The sequence below is a fragment of the Triturus cristatus genome, chromosome 1_2, assembly GCF_964204655.1.
Source record: "Triturus cristatus chromosome 1_2, aTriCri1.1, whole genome shotgun sequence".
NCBI classification, from domain to species: domain Eukaryota; kingdom Metazoa; phylum Chordata; class Amphibia; order Caudata; family Salamandridae; genus Triturus; species Triturus cristatus.
Window position 1 is genome coordinate 1,181,633,314 of NC_140580.1, and position 21,049 is coordinate 1,181,654,362.

The 21,049-nt window shown below is 46.1% G+C and overlaps 1 protein-coding gene across 7 annotated transcripts in view; it reads right to left on the bottom strand.

Annotated features, from left to right (window-relative positions):
- ODF2 (outer dense fiber of sperm tails 2) overlaps positions 1–20,520 on the bottom strand; it is a 433,573-nt gene extending 413,053 nt beyond the window's left edge. For 6 of the 7 annotated variants that reach the window (XM_085614083.1, XM_085614082.1, XM_085614080.1 and 3 more), the window contains exons 1-2: positions 20,396–20,514; positions 8,687–8,768 (exon numbers count right to left, since the gene is read on the bottom strand). In XM_085614083.1, the coding sequence (XP_085470209.1) occupies positions 8,687–8,768; positions 20,396–20,514 (201 nt within the window). Of the gene's footprint in view, positions 1–8,686; positions 8,769–20,395 lie in introns of all 7 variants that reach the window. The other variant, XM_085614079.1, reaches the window with a different exon arrangement.
- Between the last annotated feature and the right edge of the window lie 529 nt (positions 20,521–21,049).

A 21,049-nucleotide genomic window follows, 5' to 3' on the forward strand; every position in this document is an offset into this window, starting at 1 on the left:
ACGCCCTCAAAAATGTATCTCGAAGGGCCTTGATAAGGATAAAAGGGGCTAAGTGGATGTGTGACCCGGCTGAAGGACTTTCTGTAAGAACATTAATCTTGACCTCCATGGTGAGCAGCTGAAGGTGAAGAACTTCGGCCGCCCTACATATGACCATGGTGTAAGAGACCCTCTCCTCAGCGGCAGGACCAGGATGTGAGAGAAGCCTCAATTTAGGGGAGGTATCAGGCCACTAGCCTCCTGCAGTCTATCATACCAATTCTCTTCAGGATATAGTTGGTAAATATCACCACCGCACCAAAGTCACTGTCCGAATTCGTGCCGAACAGGGAAAGCAGGGTGCACATTTGTCTTTATGGAGGCAGATCTAAAGGTGTAAGTGGGACCTCGCTGGACCGAAGCCAACTGGGCGTCAGTGAGGACAATTTGAGCCATATTTTCCTGCGTCGATGCAGTCAGCATCAAAGTACCAGGTACTGGCATGGACCGCGGCATTGTAGTCAGACTCAGGAAGGAGCCACAGGCTGCCCCGTTGTGGGCTTGGAGGGTCCAGCTGGCGAGGTGAACTCGCTGGCAGTAATTCAGGTGGAGAACCTTTCTGGGCCATGGGACCTGCAGGCGTGCCAGAGAGAGTCAGCAAGGATACAAAGATTCAGAGCAGGGCCTTACGGAGCTCTTGAATCTGTTTAGGAGTGGTGGATGGCCCTAGAAATTCAGGTTATCCAGGAACAAGCTGGGGATTGATAGAAGTCAAACAACTTCGGGAGCAAGATTGAGACTATGGTGCTGCCTCTGCATATTCTCAGGGGAGTGTGAGTGACAAGAAAGGGAAGAGTCCTGATTAAATTTCCTGTTTTTTAGGTCGAGGACTACCGGTCTGCCGAAGGCAGAACCGGAAGTCGAGATTTAATGTTTCCTAGAGTGGCTCCTTAGCCCGCCTCTCTTTTTGCCTCTCCTCCATTGGCTGGCTTCCTAAACGGAGGCCCGCCATTGGAGGAGAGAGCCGTCCCTCCAAATAGGCTCCGTCTTTTTCAGATTCGGGGGCGTGTTCCTTGCTGTTCTTTCCACTTTTTAGCCACGCCCTTTTAGAACAGCAGGAACACGCCCCCGAATCCGAAAAAGTTTCGGAGCTTCCATCCGCCATTGTTTTGCTGTCCTCTGGCCGTGAGGATCTTCGTGCTGTTGTGAGTATAGTTGGCGGCGCTGCCCTTCGATGAGCAGGGATCCGCACCGTGCCTTGGACGCCTTTCCCCCTTGTTAGACTCTCTCTGTAGGTGGGGCCCCTTACAGCTAGTAATCTCACCCGGCCTTGTTTAGCATTCAGATTTTGTTTCCTCTCATATCCCCTTTTATAGTGCACACTACAGAAGACGTGAACAGCTTACAAAACTGAGCACAGTAACTCCAAACGTTCAGATGGTGAAGAGATCAGAGATCTGTAAGCCTTTCAGCCTGCGCAAGCTCGAAACGGAGCTGTAGTATTTACAAATGAAACAATTTCCACACAAAACTTAGCTGCGCCTTTAAAATCATGCATCGCTTAACAGTTGCACTTGTATGACTGCTCGTAGATTGAAGCTTTACAGAGACAGCCTCTGTTTGCACACCTGCATCCTACGCTGCTTCTCTGTAGAAAGGTGTTAGAGGCAGGGCCCATCCCCCAGCAGAGTTAAGAGAACGCGGGTCTCTTGCGATGCTAATTGTCCCTTTGTTATGCGAAGAGATGCATTTGCATCTCCAGTTCGGCGGCATCCTGAGGCCATGCCCTGAGTTTCCTCTCAAAGCAGGGAGTGTTCACAGACGCTGTTGAGAAAGGCCTCACAGATTTTAGAATCATGCCAAACAAGCGCACCTCTCTTTTAAGGCCTGATGACTTAATCAGTTAACCTCCAAGTGCCTAAAATAAACAAAAAATGAATGTGTCCGTGTGTAATGTTACACAGGCTACATACAGTTTTGAAGACACAATTGGGATGTGCAGAATGAAACAGGCGTACCTTTTGTTTTATCAAGTGTATATATGCATTTTTTTTATTTCTGTTGAGTTTAACATAGTCTTGCGCAAGCTTTTGTGCTGCACCGCAGAGCGAGCACCTGCCTCTGTGGGCCTGCAGTCAATAAAGAAACCCTATTTACCCCATATTTATGTCAGTTACTACATTATTTTCAGACAGTACAGCTCAGAAATAGCAGTCAAAGGTTGCCTAGTTTTGTTTCTGACCTTTGTTGTCTAAAACTAAAGCACCAATTTAGAGAAATATCATGATACTGTTCCAGCAGCTAAATAATTCATAGTTAATATTTAGCTGCTTAACAGAGTACCGGGAAGTTGTATTGGGTACCTATTTCTAAAGCAGGAGGAGCGGTCTCATTGGATACACAATTGTGGCACACCTGCTCCCTGGCATAAGTGTTGTGCTCACACAATAAATAAGAGTACATACAAAATCAACACAACTATAAGGTGCACTGCAATTGCGTCTATAACTATAATTGGGGCTCAGCTCAAGACATGTGGGGCTATGTGTATATTACCTGTTGCGACCAGCACACAACACTGCAATATCAGAGTATGCGTCACAACTTGTGGGTTCATGAAACAGGCATGTACATAGTCAAAGAGTGATTGGTTCTAACGTCTCGCTGCAATCTTATGCCAACATTGATTTTTAAAGGGGCAGAGATTATGGAAGAATATAAATGGCAAATAGTCTCTTTATACTCATAAAGAATGTAGTTTTCTTATTCTCCGCCCTCTGTGTTCATAATTTCTAAAATAAGAACAAGAGTTGTAGTTGAAAGCATCAAACAAAGGAAAATAAATTACTTTCAGGGTATCGCCTTTTCCTGCTTCTTTTTTTAATATAGCATGGACAACAGAGAAGCATGTTTAATTTTTCAAGGTGTAAATACAGGCCCTCAAGAGCAACTGGTCACAAAGGGAAGTGCAACTGTCTACCCATCCAGAACTGGTGTGAAGCAAACACAGTACCGAGGTGTCTAGCACGGCCCTTTAATGAACTAACAAAACGTTTTAGAGTCCTAGGGCCTAGTGGTTTGGGAAGTAAGTTATTATGCTGTAGCATTTGTATCAAATTTTGATGCAAAGGTTTTTTTTGCACAAAAGTTGATCAGCACTGCTCATTTGAACACTTTAGATAATGAAGCATTGCATAGAGTTGTGGAAACATTCATGTCAAATGATAATAAACATTGGTCTCACGTGGTAAAGCTGAGGTATAAACAGTAGTATTACACTACCCTATGATGATCAGCAGTTTTACACTTGGAATATCAAGGCACCAAACTCCTAGTACAATAACAGACTACCACACTTTTCTTCCGTGGTTCCACAGAAATCGTATAACAATCTGTGGCCACAGGGTAAGTCAGTCTTATTGCCGGATCTGGTGCTATTTGACAAGCACTCATAAAATATTTTAACCTTCCCAAAAATCTTTGTAGGTTTTCCTGAGGCTCTCACATTGGAAGCTATGTGGTCACAAACTAAACTTTCAAAGACCCCTAGTGCCTGCAAGAGCCAGCTTTTATTGCCACATGCAAGTATTGCCATGAAGATTTTGCATCATATTTAAATAAAAAGCTGTGCTGAAGTTCTGTGTAGAATTTGGTCTTTGGAATTCTTAAGAGTCTGTTCAAGGACCAGCTCACAACTGAGTATTGGCTCATGATATAGCGGCCTCGAATGGGTGCAAAAGACCCGCTGATGTGTTCAAAATTGTTAATTTGTGCATTAGATTGATGAAAAGTATACTATCTTGCACTACTTTGGAAACAAAAGTGTAAAGCTTGCAGTATAGCAATAAGCAGTTATATCTGATTATATACTTCACTATACAGTACATTCCTTCAAATCGCTTTAAGTGCAACAGCATCTCCCAAACTAACCTGCTGGTCATTAAATTGAAATGGGCAAATGAAAGGCTTTGTTAATCAGATGTTTGTCGTAACTTTATACTAAAAAAATGCTTTATTTCCATTTTATAAAGAAAATCAAGCCATTGCAACAAGCGAAAGGCAAAATATATTCCCTCATCACATGATAACATAGAACTTGCAGCTGCAATAGAACTATTAGCATACATGGTAACTTTTTCTGCATACACATTCTTGTAACCAATCCCCTCAGCAAGTAGGTTGATCTAACCATGCATCTAGGTTCCCTTTTGCCCGCCTCTAACCCCCATACCCCTGGCAATCAAGCACAGCCCAAAAATCAGTTTCCTCCTCTTCTAGCCAGACAAGCCTTGTGCTGTAGGTGGTGCTTAAGTCATCCTCACCCCCCAAGTCCTAAACGGAGGCCCGCCATTGGAGGAGAGAGCCGTCCCTCCAAATAGGCTCCGTCTTTTTCAGATTCGGGGGCGTGTTCCTTGCTGTTCTTTCCACTTTTTAGCCACGCCCTTTTAGAACAGCAGGAACACGCCCCCGAATCCGAAAAAGTTTCGGAGCTTCCATCCGCCATTGTTTTGCTGTCCTCTGGCCGTGAGGATCTTCGTGCTGTTGTGAGTATAGTTGGCGGCGCTGCCCTTCGATGAGCAGGGATCCGCACCGTGCCTTGGACGCCTTTCCCCCTTGTTAGACTCGCTCTGTAGGTGGGGCCCCTTACAGCTAGTAATCTCACCCGGCCTTGTTTAGCATTCACGCGAAGCTCCGAGGGCGTTGCGTGCGGCGCCGGGCTCGGGAATCCTTAAGTCTTGACCAGCAGTTCATCTCATATGGCACATATTTCCGTTTTACTCCCATCGGTTTCGAGCTTTAAATGATCAGAGGGCGGGTGGCATTATCTGTGTACTCAGCTGGCATTCATCATAGCTTGTGGTGTTGGTGCTTGCAGTATTACATTGTTTACAGATAGCGCTCCATTCTACATCCTGCGTTTCAAAGTGCTGTAAACATCAGCTGTTCTTGTTTTCCGATGTAACTTGCATACCTTGTTAGGATAGAAGGCTGAGTCGGCTTTGGTAGGATTTAAGTCTTGACCAGCAGTTCATCTCATATGGCACTTATTTCCGTTTTACTCCCATCGGTTTAGCACTAGTGCTCTTAACAGAATTAAAAGCTTACACGCTTATCATGGTGCTGGAAAGTGAACGAATCTCTTCCAGACTAGTGCACATGTTAAGTGCCTGTGTTAGTCTAGTGCCATGGAACTCTCAGGGGAGACACGTTTCTGAACGCGTAGCCTCCTTCATCTACGTTACTTTACAGTACTTTGTGCTCCAGTGGAAGAGAGGGCGCTGGACGCTGGTTCAGCATTGTTTCTCGGCGCTTTGGCGGTATGTCAGAACACCGAGGCTAATAATATAGACATGTATTGACCCCCACGAGATCGACGACTATTATATGGTTCAGATCACCATACTTGTGGAGTGAAGAGTCACTATTTTACCTCTCCGGTGAGGGAGTGGCCGCCTGGCCATTGGAAGGATGACGTGCGTCAGCCTCTGCTCCCCAGAGAGTCTCTGTACCCCCAGCCAGCCTCTGTAGATGCAGTACCCAGCCAGTCAGCACGTCCCTGCACCCTCAGCCAATCTCAGCGCTACCAGTCTCTGTACCCAGCCAGTCTCTGTACCCTGCCAATCTTTGTATTCGAACCAGTGACCGCATTCCCGGCCAATTCTCGTAGCCACAGCCCTGCGATTCTTCAGCACAAATATAATGAAGTCCATGTTCTCCACTTTAGAACACAATTAAAAAGTAAATGTAAGTACTGTAACACTTATTTGTATTCGTGAATGAGCTCAGAGCAAATGCACTTTCAACTACTTCTCTCTCTAAAAAGATCACTACCTCACTCTCTCACTCCCTCACTCTCTATATCACAACTTCACTCTCTCTCTAACTCACTACATCACTCACTCTCTATCTCTCTACCTCACTCTTTCTATCTCACTAACTCACTTTCACTGTCTCTTTCACTACCTCTCTCTATCTCACTACATCACAACACCACTCTGCTTACATCTCACTACCTCACAACATCCCTCTCCCTCACTACATCACTGTTTCACTACCTCACTCTCTCTCACTACATAACTCTCTCTACCTCACTACTCCACTCTATCTCACTACCTCACTATCTCACAACTTCTCTCTCTCAAAACATCACTACCTCACTCTCTAGCTCACACCCTCACAACTTCACTCTCTCACTCACTACCTCAATCACTCTCTATCTCACTACCTCACTCTTTCTATCTCACTAACTCACTTTCACTCTCTCTTTCACTACCTCTCTCTCTATCTCACTACATCACAACATCACTTTATGCTTATATATCACTACCTCACAACATCCCTCTCCCTCACTACCTCACTCTCTCTATCTCACTACCTCACTCTCTATCTACCTCACTCTCTATCTCACTACCTCACTCTCTATCTACCTCACTCTCTATCTCACTACCTCACTCTCTATCTACCTCACTCTCTATCTCACTACCTCACTCTCTATCTACCTCACTCTCTATCTCACTACCTCACTCTCTATCTACCTCACTCTCTCTCACTACCTCACTCTCTATTTCAATACCTCACTCTCTCTCTCTCTATCTCACTACCTCACTCTCTCTCTGCTAATGCAATAGGTATCACATATGCAAAAAAAGCTAATGCCAATAGAAATGACAATGCCATTTATTTAGGGATACAAAAATGATAAAAAAATAATGAGCAATACCAATAGCTCTACCTATAATATTGCCGAGACCATTGCATTGTAAATGCTTGTTTTCTTTGAATTGCTCACGGAGCTTTATCGAGACAAAGACGGAACCCTAGAACAACTCCTGTGACTTCTGAAAATCGAATGTGACCAGTCTCGTCACAGAGTTTTCTGGTGCTTGGCGAAGTGTAGTTTTGTCTTGCAGCACCATCTGTATGCCCTTCAGGTTAGCGGACGCAGTCACTGCAGGCCTTAGAGTCACGGCTCGACCCCAGGCACCACAGGCAAATCTGATAAGGATCTGCTACAGACATTTGTTCGCTACAGTCTTTTGGGGAGGGGCCATGTCCTTTGCACTTAGAAATACATTTTTGATTGAGGTAGGGGTCTCAAAGAGATGAGAAATACCTCCTGATCTTACTAGAAAGGAAATGACATCAGCGCATGCCGGTGGTATCTATATATGCTCTGCACATCATTTCAGGAGCGGAAAAGCAACAGTGGGGAGCCACATTGTGCCATCTACTGGTGCACAGAAGTACTGTTAAAGGTTTCCAGATCCAGTCTGGCGTCTAGCGAATATTTAAAAGGTGATGGTGAGGAGTCGAAGGATAGAAGTCTCTTTTCAGAAGGACCTGTACAGAAGCAAACAGCACAAAAATGCATTGAAAGTGAAAAGGTTTTAGGTGTTGAGCTAAAGCAGAACTCTTTTCTATGTGTGGAAACGAATCTCGAGGTGTGTAGATAAAGAGAGACAGACGGAGAGAAAGGGTTCACTATAGAAAAGGATTAGAACCCTGAAGGCAAGAGCTGTACTCCAGTGTGTATAATGGATTAAATACCTTATTCTGGAATCCTAGAGATTATCAACCATATTCTAATGTTCCGAAGTGATTTATAAACTGTAATCTGGAGTGAGAGATTACATACTATATATTGGAGTGCAGCAAACATTACCAAACATGTTCTGAACTGTGTAAGAAATTACCCACCATATTCCATAGTGCAGGGGGAATTAGAGACTGCTTCTGTGGTGCATTAGAGATTGCCCACCATACTCTGGAGTGTCAGAAGCATTCTCCACTGGATTGTCAAGAACAAGAGGAATTAACCAACATTCTGCGGTGGAGGGTGGCTTCTCTACTGTAATCTAGGTTGCTGGAGGATTACTTGCTATATTCGAAAGTGTGATGGGATTATCCACAGTATTCTGAAGTGTGGGAGGGATTACAATACTTTTGCTGGAATGCAGCAAAGTCCTACATTGGTGTTATAGAGTGGAAGCGATTAGGATGAATCACCTACATTATTCTCAAGTGTGGCGGCAATTACCCATTGCATTCTGCAGTGTGAGCGGGAGTAGCTCCTGTGTTCCTAAGTGTGGAAGGACTTCCTAGAATATTCTGAAGTACAGGAGGGATTCATCTACCAAATGATGGTGTGTGGAAGGGATATGCCACGGTTCTGTGTGGTACGGGATGCGTCAGCCACCGTATTCGGAGGTGTGAGAGGGATTACCAGTTGGATTCTGGACTGTGGGAGATTACCCACTTTATTCTGGAGGGAAAGAGCTTTGAAATAAAGTATTTTATTGGAGTAGAGGGTTTCTGGGCGTTAGATGCCTGAATCTGGAGTGCAGAAAAGTTCAATGACCTCATTCTGGAGTGGGCGATTGTCTTTCGTATTCTGGATAAAGGGAGAGCGCCCAGCTTATGGTGGTGTAGGGGTTGGTTACCCCCTTACGCTGCAGTGCGTGAGGTTACATACACAACTCTGAGTGCATCGGGGATCATCCACCATACTCTGGAACACCAGAGGGTCACATACCGTTTCCTGGAGTGGGCGATTGTCTTTCGTATTCTGGATAAAGGGAGAGCGCCCAGCTTATGGTGGTGTAGGGGTTGGTTAACCCCTTACGCTGCAGTGCGTGAGGTTACATACACAACTCTGAGTGCATCGGGGATCATCCACCATACTCTGGAACACCAAAGGGTCACATACCGTTTCCTGGAGTGCGGGATTAGGTCTTTGTAACTTGTGTTTCCTGGTTGAAGTTGCTGCATTCCTGTCTCTGCAGACTGCCCTGAATGGGGACAAGGACAGTCACTGATGCAGTGTTAAACAACCACCATATTCCCAGCCATCAGACCCCCATAAGCAACAAATCACTGGAAGTAAGCAGAGCTAAAATTCAGGACATTGTCTGGAAAACAGTGGCACCCTGGCATCAGACCTAGCACTGCGCTCCTATTCCGCAGCTACATTACCAAAACCACAAAGTTTGCACACCACTGGGGTTACACTCCTACCCACCACCAATACATCATCTTAGCCATCAACTTTCTACACAGTGCTTCCATGCAATTATACCCCACCGACACATCACCCTAACCACAAACTTTGTACACCACTTAGTCTATCCCACTGCCCCCAACCTACACATCAAGGGAACCAGAAACGTTGTGCACCACAGGATGGATACCTCTGCACTACACCAACATACCACTTCAATCAAAACCTTTGTATCCAGTCTCTGCCTCCTATGCTGCTGCCGCACCAGCCTTACAGCAAACATTGCACACCACGGATTTGATAGCACTGCCTGTCAAACAGCCAATATGCATCTCTACCCACACTACTGTACACCTGCACACCACTCTGAGACTTCTGACTGTGTAACAAAATATATCACTCTAGACACTCTCCGCCCTAATTATAACTTTTCATACAACTACTTGTGCACCACTTCATCAATACACCAAATTAAACGAAAAATGTGTACACTCGGAGAAATGAGAAGCACTCAACATGTAATGTTTGCAGTAGATACTCTCATAGAATGGCTCGGAAACATATGTTAAGGATTTAAAAGGTAATAACTCATATAGCTAGACATTAATAATATTAAGAACAGAATCCACTACGCTAACTAGTTGGGTGACCTCCCAGTATCATTTAAACAGTCAAGTCAATCTTCCAACCAAAACACTCATGCAGAGCCACCCATCGACTCGAGAAAGAGCCATCAACAACCATCTCTGTGTTGGGAAAAGTTGAGGTTCCCCATGCTGAGAAAGCTGCAGTCTACACACCTGATAATACCTTCCATTAATTCCTTTACGTTTCAGCTTTTGTAACTACAACTGTACTTTTACTGTGTTCTTAAGTGACCTTCAGATTGATTTTTTAACACATATTTAGAAGTGTGATTATCCAAGCCAACATACATTCATATTATTATTTTTTAACAGGGAAAGTTAAAGGCCTTTTACTGCTAGATGTACGCATTTGTGTATATGGAAGTGACTAGTAATCTTGAAGCAGGCAGCCCCCACTGCAGTTTTGCACAGCCTTTAGCTTTGTGTAGGGTGGTTCACTGCAGGGCTTGCTCACCGACCAGGCCATATGCAAACACACCGTGCTTTGGACGTGTGCACTGGTGGTTTGCCACAGGCAACAAGCCTCCCATGCATCCAACCACCAGATACACATGCACTTTGTAAATGAGAGCCAATGCCGACATCTCAACTTTCATGCAACTCCTCAATCGCTCCCAAAGTAATCTGCAAATTATAGCTTTTTTCACCCCTATCTTTAACTTCATCACGCTTGTCAGATCAGTAGAAACCTTGGATCCTATACTTGCCATAACTTGACATACCAATAGAAAACAAAGCTGAACGTTCCTGATTAACTTTGTGGGGTCTCGTCTAAGCCATTTCGCACCCCCTTTAACCATGAACCCCCTCTGACGGACTCGTCAACATCATTATTTCACACCCTCTTTAACCATGAACCCCCTCTGACGGACTCTTCAGTCATTATTTCACACCCTCTTTAACCATGCACCCCCTCTGACAGACTCGTCAGTCATTATTTCGCACCCTCTTTAACCATGCATCCCCCTCTGACGGACTCGTCAACATCATTATTTCGCACCCTCTTTAACCATGCATCCCCCTCTGACAGACTCGTCAACATCATTATTTCACACTCTCTTTAACCATGCATCCCCCTCTGACAGACTCGTCAACATCATTATTTCACACTCTCTTTAACCATGCATCCCCCTCTGACGGACTCGTCAACATCATTATTTCACACTCTCTTTAACCATGCATCCCCCTCTGACAGACTCGTCAACATCATTATTTCACACACTCTTTAACCATGCATCCCCCTCTGACGGACTCGTCAACATCATTATTTCACACTCTCTTTAACCATGCATCCCCCTCTGACAGACTCGTCAACATCATTATTTCACACTCTCTTTAACCATGCATCCCCCTCTGACAGACTCGTCAGTTATTATTTCGCACCCTCTTTAACCATGCAACCCCTCTGACAGACTCGTCAACGTCATCATTTCACACCCTCTTTAACCATGCATTCCCCTCTGATGGACTCGTCTGAAAGTCCATATAGGAGATGTAAGTTAAACACACCAAGTGTGCCAAATTCTGTGCTGATGTATTAACTCGCACTTAAACACATCAGGTGTTTCACATGCCCCTCTTTTACTATGCCGCTTATCTAACCTCATTGAAACCTGGAATCACCGCACTGCAACAGGTGCAAACTTTCATTCAGATTCATTAAACAAGAACAAACGGCCCCTTGTTTGCTATCCTCCCTTACCTGTGCCCCTCTAGAAGTATTTGCATGCAATGTAAAGGACCAAGAATGGACAAGGGTGTGAAATTAAGCCAAAGGTATTAGCAAATCAAATCCCTTTTGACCCACCTCCCCACAGACTTGCCCCTCCCCTTCAGATACGCATGAAAGCAGAAATACTTGCAGGGAGCTTGGCTTGCTGGTAGCCTGCCAACATGCTCACATATGCACTAAGCTGCACCAAAGTTACTAGGCCATGAAAACGTGTCATGCCAGAGGACGAAACATGCGGAAGGTCTGCTAAACGTCATGTAGATACGTCAAAGTATGCTCCACGACGGACCGGTGCAAATGTCCAACACTAACAAGGATGCCAAGCATCTCCCACATCCTGTGCAAACAGTGCTAACCTTGTAGGCAAATCAAAAAACGCATTTTCAACTTTCAAGATGGCTTTATCATCAAACCCTTCAGGACCAACCAACGTACATTTTAATGCTAATTTCTCAAAACCTACTGGACAAACTTTCACGAAAGGCAAAGCAAGTTTGGTGTAAAGCTGTTCAGCTTTTTTCCTGTCACAGACAACAAAGTTTCCAATAAGAGTTAAAGTTGATAAAAACTGCTTGTCTCTCTTCCCATCACTACACACCCATCCCCTGGACAGATCGAACCAGACTTGCCATGTCAATGGAAAAACTTGTTTTATTGTTAAAAAGCTAAGCCAAAAGGTATTAAAGTGAACAAGAATTAACAGCGCCCATCTGTAATGCATTGGCTGCCAGCAACGTTTTATTTTAAATGTTTTTGTAAATCTTTATTACACATTTTGTTTTTTTAAGTCACCCTTGTGTTCACATGCATGCAACCACATCCCTGGCAGGCTAAAGTTTAAAAATGACATTCCAAGATTACAAGTGCACGTGTTGGCACAAGCAGACATCTGAATGCTTTTTAATAGAGAGTTTAAAAAAATACCAAAGATGGCCACCCTGGGATGCACACATATAGGTCAAGGTAGCTATTTTTAAATGGATTGGAAGCTCCACTTCATAGGGACCTGTGAAATACAGAAATGATTTTATGGTCTATGTCAAATCACAGTGACAGCCCCAAATAACTATACCACTGTCTATTGTTTAATTAACATTTTACAATTCCAAATCGTAGCCACCGTTAGGTTGACCATTCAGGTAATTTCAACAGTATCTCCCTTCTACAGACTAATATCCTTTACACAGAACATAGGGTATTTTTTTAAACTATACGTTTTTCATCTCTTTTCTACTGACAACTAGAAAAAAATATAGCTCGGTATTTCACTCAAAAACTTCTGAGTTCGCAAAAAAATATATACTTTTTTTTCCCACCCAAGCCTACTACCCCAAAATAAACACGAAATGTAAGATATATATACTGGATAATGTGCCATATGGTCTTACTTTGCCATATTATGGTTTCAGTGAAGTTTACAATCAACTGAACCTTTGGCTTTGTGGTTCATAATTTCAGCCGAATCCCACCTGGCACCCGACCCTACCCGAGCCTATTTTAGCCCCGGAGAGCCCATTCCCTGAGGCCTCTATCTTAATTAGGTGGGTGCCTTGGTGCCCCCCTGGGGCACCCACTTTCAACATGTTGGGGGCTGCAAGGGGAGCCCCCACAGCCCCAGTGGCTCCCTGCATGCTGCAGCAGCCATTTTTACTCCTGTCCGCATAAAGAAGATATTATGCTGCTCCCTCTCGGCGGGAGTAATGTCTTGACCTGTTTCCCTGCCCGCATCAGTGCGGGCAGGAAGACAGATGTCTAGTCTGCTCCCAGCCAGCAGGAGAAGTTTTAGTTCGAGCCTAGCACAGCGCACATGCGCTGCTCTAGGAGATGACCTTTTGGAATCGGTCTGCACTTTAGTAACACTCGTGCGTGTGGCGGCATCCACCTTGCGGGAGCAAGCAGCGGTGCATAGTGGCTATCTGTTTCTTATTAGCATGGCCGCGCTTGTTTACATTGGCCTGTGTCGCGGTCGCTTTCACTTTCGTGCCGTGCTTGTTCTAATTACAGGAAGAACGAGGTAAAGTTGATCCTTTGCACTAACCTATTGTGACGAATATTTGTTTTTTAGTCTGTAGTTCACTTTAATGCGGTCTACAGCTTTTGATAAATCGTATTGCCCAGAGAGCACATGTGGTACACATTTAAAACCCTGTCGAGAAACAGAGTAGGTGATAAGAGTTGCATTCACCTGTTTCTCTGGAGCCTCCCTAGGAGGGCCCCTTCTGACTATACCTTGCAGCTCCCCGCCTCCTGCTCACTTTTCAGGCCGAGCCTGCATGTCGGCCCCAGAGTTAATTGTTCAGCAGCCTGACAATGTATCCATCTTCATTACCTGCCAGGGCTGGGTTTGGCGGAAAGGGGGTGCGCAGAGGGCAAACAATGTAAACAATAAATGCACACGGCTAGGGCTGCTCTCATGCCAAACTCATTTTCGTTTTTTTTTTTTAATAAGAGTTTTTGTTTAACCCAAGTGTACGTACAATCCAGATATCATCCAATCGAAATTGGGGCTCCTTTTATGGAAGGATTTGTTGCGTCTCGTTTTGAGAAAAGCATGTAATTTAAAATATATATATATTTTTTTTAAACATTTATGGTAGTTAGATAAATCAGAGCCAGTGGGGTGTTTTTTCTGATTTGAAAATGGTCATTTCTCTCATTATGTGCGAACCTAAGATGAGCAGAAAATGTATAAATAAACCAGCTCGTCCCAAGAGCCATCCAGAGCAAGTGATGCACGGTGTAGTGCTTGGGGGACACTGGTTGCCTCACCTACAACAGCGACCACCTCGCGCTAAGGAAGGCTAACACAAGGGGGCATAAGAGCTGCCATCACCTCTTTACCCCCCGCAGCAACGAGAGCAGGCGGTGATAATTCTTTGTTTGTATTTAACAGTATAAATTGTAAATTAAAGAGAAGATTTTCCTCTTCACAATCACGTGGCGTACGTTTGTTTTCCTTGCAATCTCCCACCCAGTGCTACACCTAGTAAAACCTGTAAAAGTTAAGCACCCAGAATAATGTGCTGCATGGCTAAAAACTTACAAGGTCCCAAAGGCGAGATCTATTGGCTATGCCAATGCTTGTTAAAGCTCCAGCTGGCTGGAAGCAGACTTTGTGTTTGCTCCCGTTTGTCAGGAGGTTTGAAATTTCTCCCGCCAGGCGGGAGCAAACACAAGTTTCCCTGCCTTCAAAGGTGCGGACAGGGAAATTATTGCGCCCTGGGGTGCTGGGCACCCTGGGACACAGTATGTGAGCCGGCTCCATCAGATGGAGTCCCTGGGACCATTAGTGTCATAGGGAGGGGGGCCATGCGGCCTCCACTCCCTTTTATTAAAAGTCACAGCCCTGTAGGATGGGCTCCCCAGGGAATTTAAAAGGCTCGGGGGGGTAGAGCAGCCTGCTCTCCTTACCTTAAAAAATGCATTGATCCCTGGGGGAAAGGGGTTCCTGGGCTGAATTCCCCTTAAATAATAAATCCAGCACGGGGCTAAGAGTGGGCAAAGGGAGATGAGCGCTACTCATCCCCAACGCTACTTCTTTTCTTGTTCTTACAACGAATTTGTGGGATGTTAGCAAAAACTGGTATCCTTCCCCAGGTTCCAGTGGTATAAACTACGTCCTGGTGTAAAGGTTTATCCTTTTGTTAACCTCTTCAGGCCCCTGCTACTGTAATAGTACATCCTCTTACTGCCATCTCATCCTTCCTGAGGTACCAGTGGTATAGACCCCTGTAATGATGCATCAGTTTCTTCTCCTGTTATTCTCCCGCACGTCCCAATAATATAGCCCCTCCTGCTGTAATGGCATACACCTCCTACTGCTGTAATGTTTTATCCTTTTCTTTTTCTATTACCTCCCACCCCCAATGGTATACACCCCCTCCTGCTGTAATGTTTTATCCTTTTCTTCCTCTGTTATTCGACACCCCTCCTGCTACTATGGTTTACTTTTTCTTCCTGTTATCCTCTCCTTGGTCCCACTGGTGTAGACACCCTCCTACAACAATGATTTAGGCTCTCCTACAGTAATGGTGTATCCTCTTCTTCCTCCTTAACACCCCCTCCAGGTCCCAATGGTGTAGGCCCCTCCTCCTATAATGGTTTGACCTCTCCTCCATGTTATGCTCCTTGGGGTTCCAGTGGTATAGTCTCTCCTGCTATAATGATGTCTCCTCTTCTTCGTCTGTTATTCTCCCTCTGGTGCAAGTGGTATAGCCTTTCCTGCTATGTTGAAACCTCCACTTCCTCTTTACACCCCGCTCACCCCCTGAACCACAGGCCCCAGTGGTATACACCCCTTCCTGTTATAATGGTTTATCCTCTTCTTCCTCTGTAATTCACCCTCAGGCCCCGGTGGTACAGACCCCCTCCTGCTATAATGCTTTATCCTCTTCTTCCTCTGGAATTCACCCTCAGGCCCTGGTGGTACAGACCCCCTCCTGCTATAATGCTTTATCCTCTTCTTTCTCTGTTATTCACCCTCAGGCCCTAGTGGTACAGACCCCCTCCTGCTATAATGGTTTATCCTCTTCTTCCTCTGTTATTCACCCTCAGGCCCCACTGGTACAGACCCATTCCTGCTCTGTTTTATCCTCTTTTTCCACTGTTATTCCCCCCGGGTCCCAGCGGTGTAGACCCTCTCCTCCGATAATGGTTTAGCCTATCCTTCATGTAATGCTCCTTGAGGTCCCAGTGGTAGGGCCTCTACTGTTGTATTGTATTGTATTGTATATGGTACTTGTAGAGCGCAGCTATCACCCAACGGGTATCTTGGCGCTAGTACGTGAATCCTCATCAAGCAGTGGAGGGAAGAAACAGGCATAGACTGATAGGGCAGCTCCAGAGTTCATCAAACTCTGGGAAACAGCCATGTTTTGATCTTTTTCCTAAACTGTAGAAGATCATGCAGCTGTCTAAATCCCAGAGGGAGCTGTTCCAAAGCTTGGCAGCAGCCGAGCTGAACGCTCTTCTTCCTGATCTAGCTCTTTGAATTTTCGGGACTTTCACCACACAGGTGGTGGCAGAGCGGAGACGCCTTGATGGAATATACCATGTGAAGATCTCTTGAAGAGGTATAGGTCCCAGGCCATAAAGAGCCTTAAAGACCAAACACAGAGACTTAAACTGAACTCTCTGCATTATAAACAGCCAATGAAGCTCAGCAAGGGCTAGTGAACCAGACGAGCGTCGTGTTTTCATCAATGCCAATTTGGCTGCCACAGTTTGGACTCTTTGGAGGCGCTCAATCAAAAATGTAGAGGCCTCTAATAGTAGGGCATTACAGTAGTCAAGTCTACTGAGGATGATGCTACCAACAACCAACGCTCTGGCAGTCTTTTGCAACAACGGAAGGATCTTCCTTAATGCCTTAATCAGGGAGAAACAATTTCCTTATAACTTATTTACCTGCATTTCCATGGTCAAATTCGCGTCAAGCATCACTCCCAAATTACGTACTGCTACAGCTGGCACCTGAGCAGACGTAGTTGGGGGAGGCCAAAAATTGTGCGGGTGAAAAGGGGGTGAACCTTACCCACAGCACAGTATAAGACTTCAGTCTTATCTGAGTTAAATTGGAGTGAATTAGTTCTTAACCAGTGGGCAGTATCCTGCATGCAGTCATGAAAGGTTGCTAAGGAGATCGACTGGTCTCCCTCTAAGGAGAAAAAAAGTTGGGTGTCATCGGCATAATTTACCACTCTCACACCATGGGCCTTCATAATTCCTATCAAGGGTCTCATATAGATATTAAAGAGAATAGGGCTTATGGCCGATCCCTGAGGAACGCGATGGTGGATGTTGGAAAATTTAGACTGGTATGGCGGAAGGGAGACTGCTTGACTTCTGTCAGATAAATAAGAGCGAAACCATACTAAGACCACCACTGACACCCCGACTTCTTCCAGCCTGGTCAACAAGATACAGTGATTCACTGTATCGAATGCGGCAGACAGTTCGAGCAAAATAAGAATGCCCGATTGTCCCCTGTCTGCCCGCAGTCAAAGGTCGTCTAGCATGGTCCCTAGGGCAGTCTCAGTTTCATGGCCAGGTCGAAAGCCGAACTGAACGTCATCCAGCCTGGAGATAGATTCCAGGAACTGAGACAGAGTGTTGCTGACCAGTCGTTCAATGATTTTGATAGGGTAAGGTAAAAGAGAGATTGGTCTGTAATTCCCAGCACATGTCGGGTCCAGAGTCGGGTTTTTCAAGAGCGGAGTAACCACTGCCCGTTTCCAACAAGCTGGCATTGAACCAGAAGTTAAAGAGCGATTGCTAATCTGGTACAGAATAGGAAAAAGCTCAGGGCCCAGCTCCTTCCAAATCCTGTGAGGGAGAGGGTCTAAAGGGGACCCCGAAGATACACTCATTGCAATTTTATTAAAGGTTTCCTCCGAGGGAGGGTCAAACTAACTCAGGGAGGACAGTCGACCTGACTCTACCCTATTATCCCTCCCAAAGTCTCGTATCTCATTGTTTTTAATGGTGAAACATTCTTTCTGAGAAAAATTATTCTTAGTCAGTCCATCAATGATGTTACTTATTTTCTCCATAAAGAAAGTCGCTAGACTATCACACAGAGCTTGGGTTGGCATGATTTTAGGTTGTGTACACTCCGGGACAGTCATATCCTTCACTTTTTTGAAAATTGCTCTAGAGTCATTCTTAGACTTTAGAATATTATTAGCAAAATATTCATATTTAGCCAAATCAAAAATACAAATTGTGCAAATACGCGAGTTCACAGCCCCCCGCCACACAGAGAATTACATAGTGTATATTCCTCTTCAACCAACCGCACCCCCCAGTGGTATAGACCCCATCCTGCTATAGTCGTTTATCCTCTTCTTCTTCTTCTTCTTCTGTTATTCTCCCCTCAGGTCCCAGTGGTACAAACCCCCCTCCTGCTATAATGGTTTATCCTCTTCTTCTTCTGTTATTCTCCCCTCAGGTCCCAGTGGTACAGACCCTCCCTCCTGCTATAGTGGTGTATCCTCTTCTTCCTCTGTTATTCTCCCCTCAGGTCCCAGTGGTACAGACCCCCCTCCTGCTATAATGGTGTATCCTCTTCTTCCTCTGTTATTCTCCCTCAGGTCCCAGTGGTACAGACCCCCCCTCCTGCTATAATGGTGTATCCTCTTCTTCCTCTGTTATTCTCCCTCAGGTCCCAGTGGTACAGACCCCCCTCCTGCTATAATGGTGTATCCTCTTCTTCCTCTGTTATTCTCCCCTCAGGTCCCAGTGGTACAGACCCCCCTCCTGCTATAATGGTGTATCCTCTTCTTCCTCTGTTATTCTCCCTCAGGTCCCAGTGGTACAGACCCCCCCCTCCTGCTATAATGGTGTATCCTCTTCTTCCTCTGTTATTCTCCCCTCAGGTCCCAGTGGTACAGACCCTCCCTCCTGCTATAATGGTGTATCCTCTTCTTCCTCTGTTATTCTCCCTCAGGTCCCAGTGGTACAGACCCTCCCTCCTGCTATAGTGGTTTATCCTCTTCTTCCTCTGTTATTCTCCCCTCAGGTCCCAGTGGTACAGACCCCCCTCCTGCTATAATGGTGTATCCTCTTCTTCCTCTGTTATTCTCCCTCAGGTCCCAGTGGTACAGACCCCCCTCCTGCTATAATGGTGTATCCTCTTCTTCCTCTGTTATTCTCCCCTCAGGTCCCAGTGGTACAGACCCCCCTCCGGCTATAATGGTGTATCCTCTTCTTCCTCTGTTATTCTCCCTCAGGTCCCAGTGGTACAGACCCCCCTCCTGCAATAATGGTGTATCCTCTTCTTCCTCTGTTATTCTCCCTCAGGTCCCAGTGGTACAGACCCTCCCTCCTGCTATAATGGTGTATCCTCTTCTTCCTCTGTTATTCTCCCTCAGGTCCCAGTGGTACAGACCCCCCTCCTGCTATAATGGTGTATCCTCTTCTTCCTCTGTTATTCTCCCTCAGGTCCCAGTGGTACAGACCCCCCCCCCTCCTGCTATAATGGTGTATCCTCTTCTTCCTCTGTTATTCTCCCCTCAGGTCCCAGTGGTACAGACCCTCCCTCCTGCTATAATGGTGTATCCTCTTCTTCCTCTGTTATTCTCCCTCAGGTCCCAGTGGTACAGACCCTCCCTCCTGCTATAGTGGTTTATCCTCTTCTTCCTCTGTTATTCTCCCCTCAGGTCCCAGTGGTACAGACCCCCCTCCTGCTATAATGGTGTATCCTCTTCTTCCTCGGTTATTCTCCCTCAGGTCCCAGTGGTACAGACCCCCCTCCTGCTATAATGGTGTATCCTCTTCTTCCTCTGTTATTCTCCCTCAGGTCCCAGTGGTACAGACCCTCCCTCCTGCTATAATGGTTTATCCTCTTCTTCCTCTGTTATTCTCCCTCAGGTCCCAGTGGTACAGACCCCCCTCCTGCTATAATGGTGTATCCTCTTCTTCCTCTGTTATTCTCCCTCAGGTCCCAGTGGTACAGACCCCCCTCCTGCTATAGTGGTTTATCCTCTTCTTCCTCTGTTATTCTCCCCTCAGGTCCCAGTGGTACAGACCCCCCTCCTGCTATAATGGTGTATCCTCTTCTTCCTCTGTTATTCTCCCTCAGGTCCCAGTGGTACAGACCCTCCCTCCTGCTATAATGGTGTATCCTCTTCTTCCTCGGTTATTCTCCCCTCAGGTCCCAGTGGTACAGACCCCCCTCGTGCTATAATGGTTTATCCTCTTCTTCTTCTGTTATTCTCCCCTCAGGTCCCAGTGGTACAGACCCCCCTCCTGCTATAGTGGTGTATCCTCTTCTTCCTCTGTTATTCTCCCTCAGGTCCCAGTGGTACAGACCCTCCCTCCTGCTATAATGGTGTATCCTCTTCTTCCTCGGTTATTCTCCCTCAGGTCCCAGTGGTACAGACCCCCCTCCTGCTATAATGGTTTATCCTCTTCTTCCCCTGTTACCCCCCAGCCCCCCTCCGGTCCAGATCCTCCTTCTCTGACGCCCCCAGTTCTCAGCGGTACATTTCCCGAGCCCCCCACGCCCCTGCTCCATTGGTACAGCCCCCTCCTCCTCACCTCCGCCCCCGACTCCTCTTGCTCTCCGGGTCACCGAAGTCCCCGTGCAGGATGTACCAGGCCAGCTTCCCAAAGCCCGGCGGGCACGGCTTCCGGGACGCGGCCCCGCCTGCTGTCATTGGTCCTGTGGACCCCGTGTCCCCACCCCGCTGCCCTGCCATTGGCCCCCAGAACCCCCCGACCCCGCCCCGCCGCCCTGATTTGCAGCCCGCCGCCCGGGAAAAGGGAAATAGAACGCGGGCCCATGGTTACCATGGTGACGGGGCACGCACCGCTCGTGCGTCTCTGGAGTCAACGAGCGGCCATAGAAGAAAGACGTCGCGACCGCTCGGAAGCAGGGACAAGAAGAACGACTGCAGGGGCAGAAACATAGAAAAGGGTCTAGATCTTTTGTGTATTTATTTTAGGTCTGGCTGATAGGATTCCACTGATACCTATTGTTAGCTGAGAGTGCCCTTAGTCCCGCCCATTCCTCACCATTGGTTGGGGTTATTGATATTCTAAATATTGTTATCTGAGAGTGCCCTTAGTCCCGCCCAATGCTTACCATTGGTTGGGGTTATTGTTATTCTAAATATTGTTAGCTGAGAGTGCCCTCAGTCCCGCCCATTGCTCACCATTGGTTGGGGTTATTGTTATTCTTAAATATTGTTA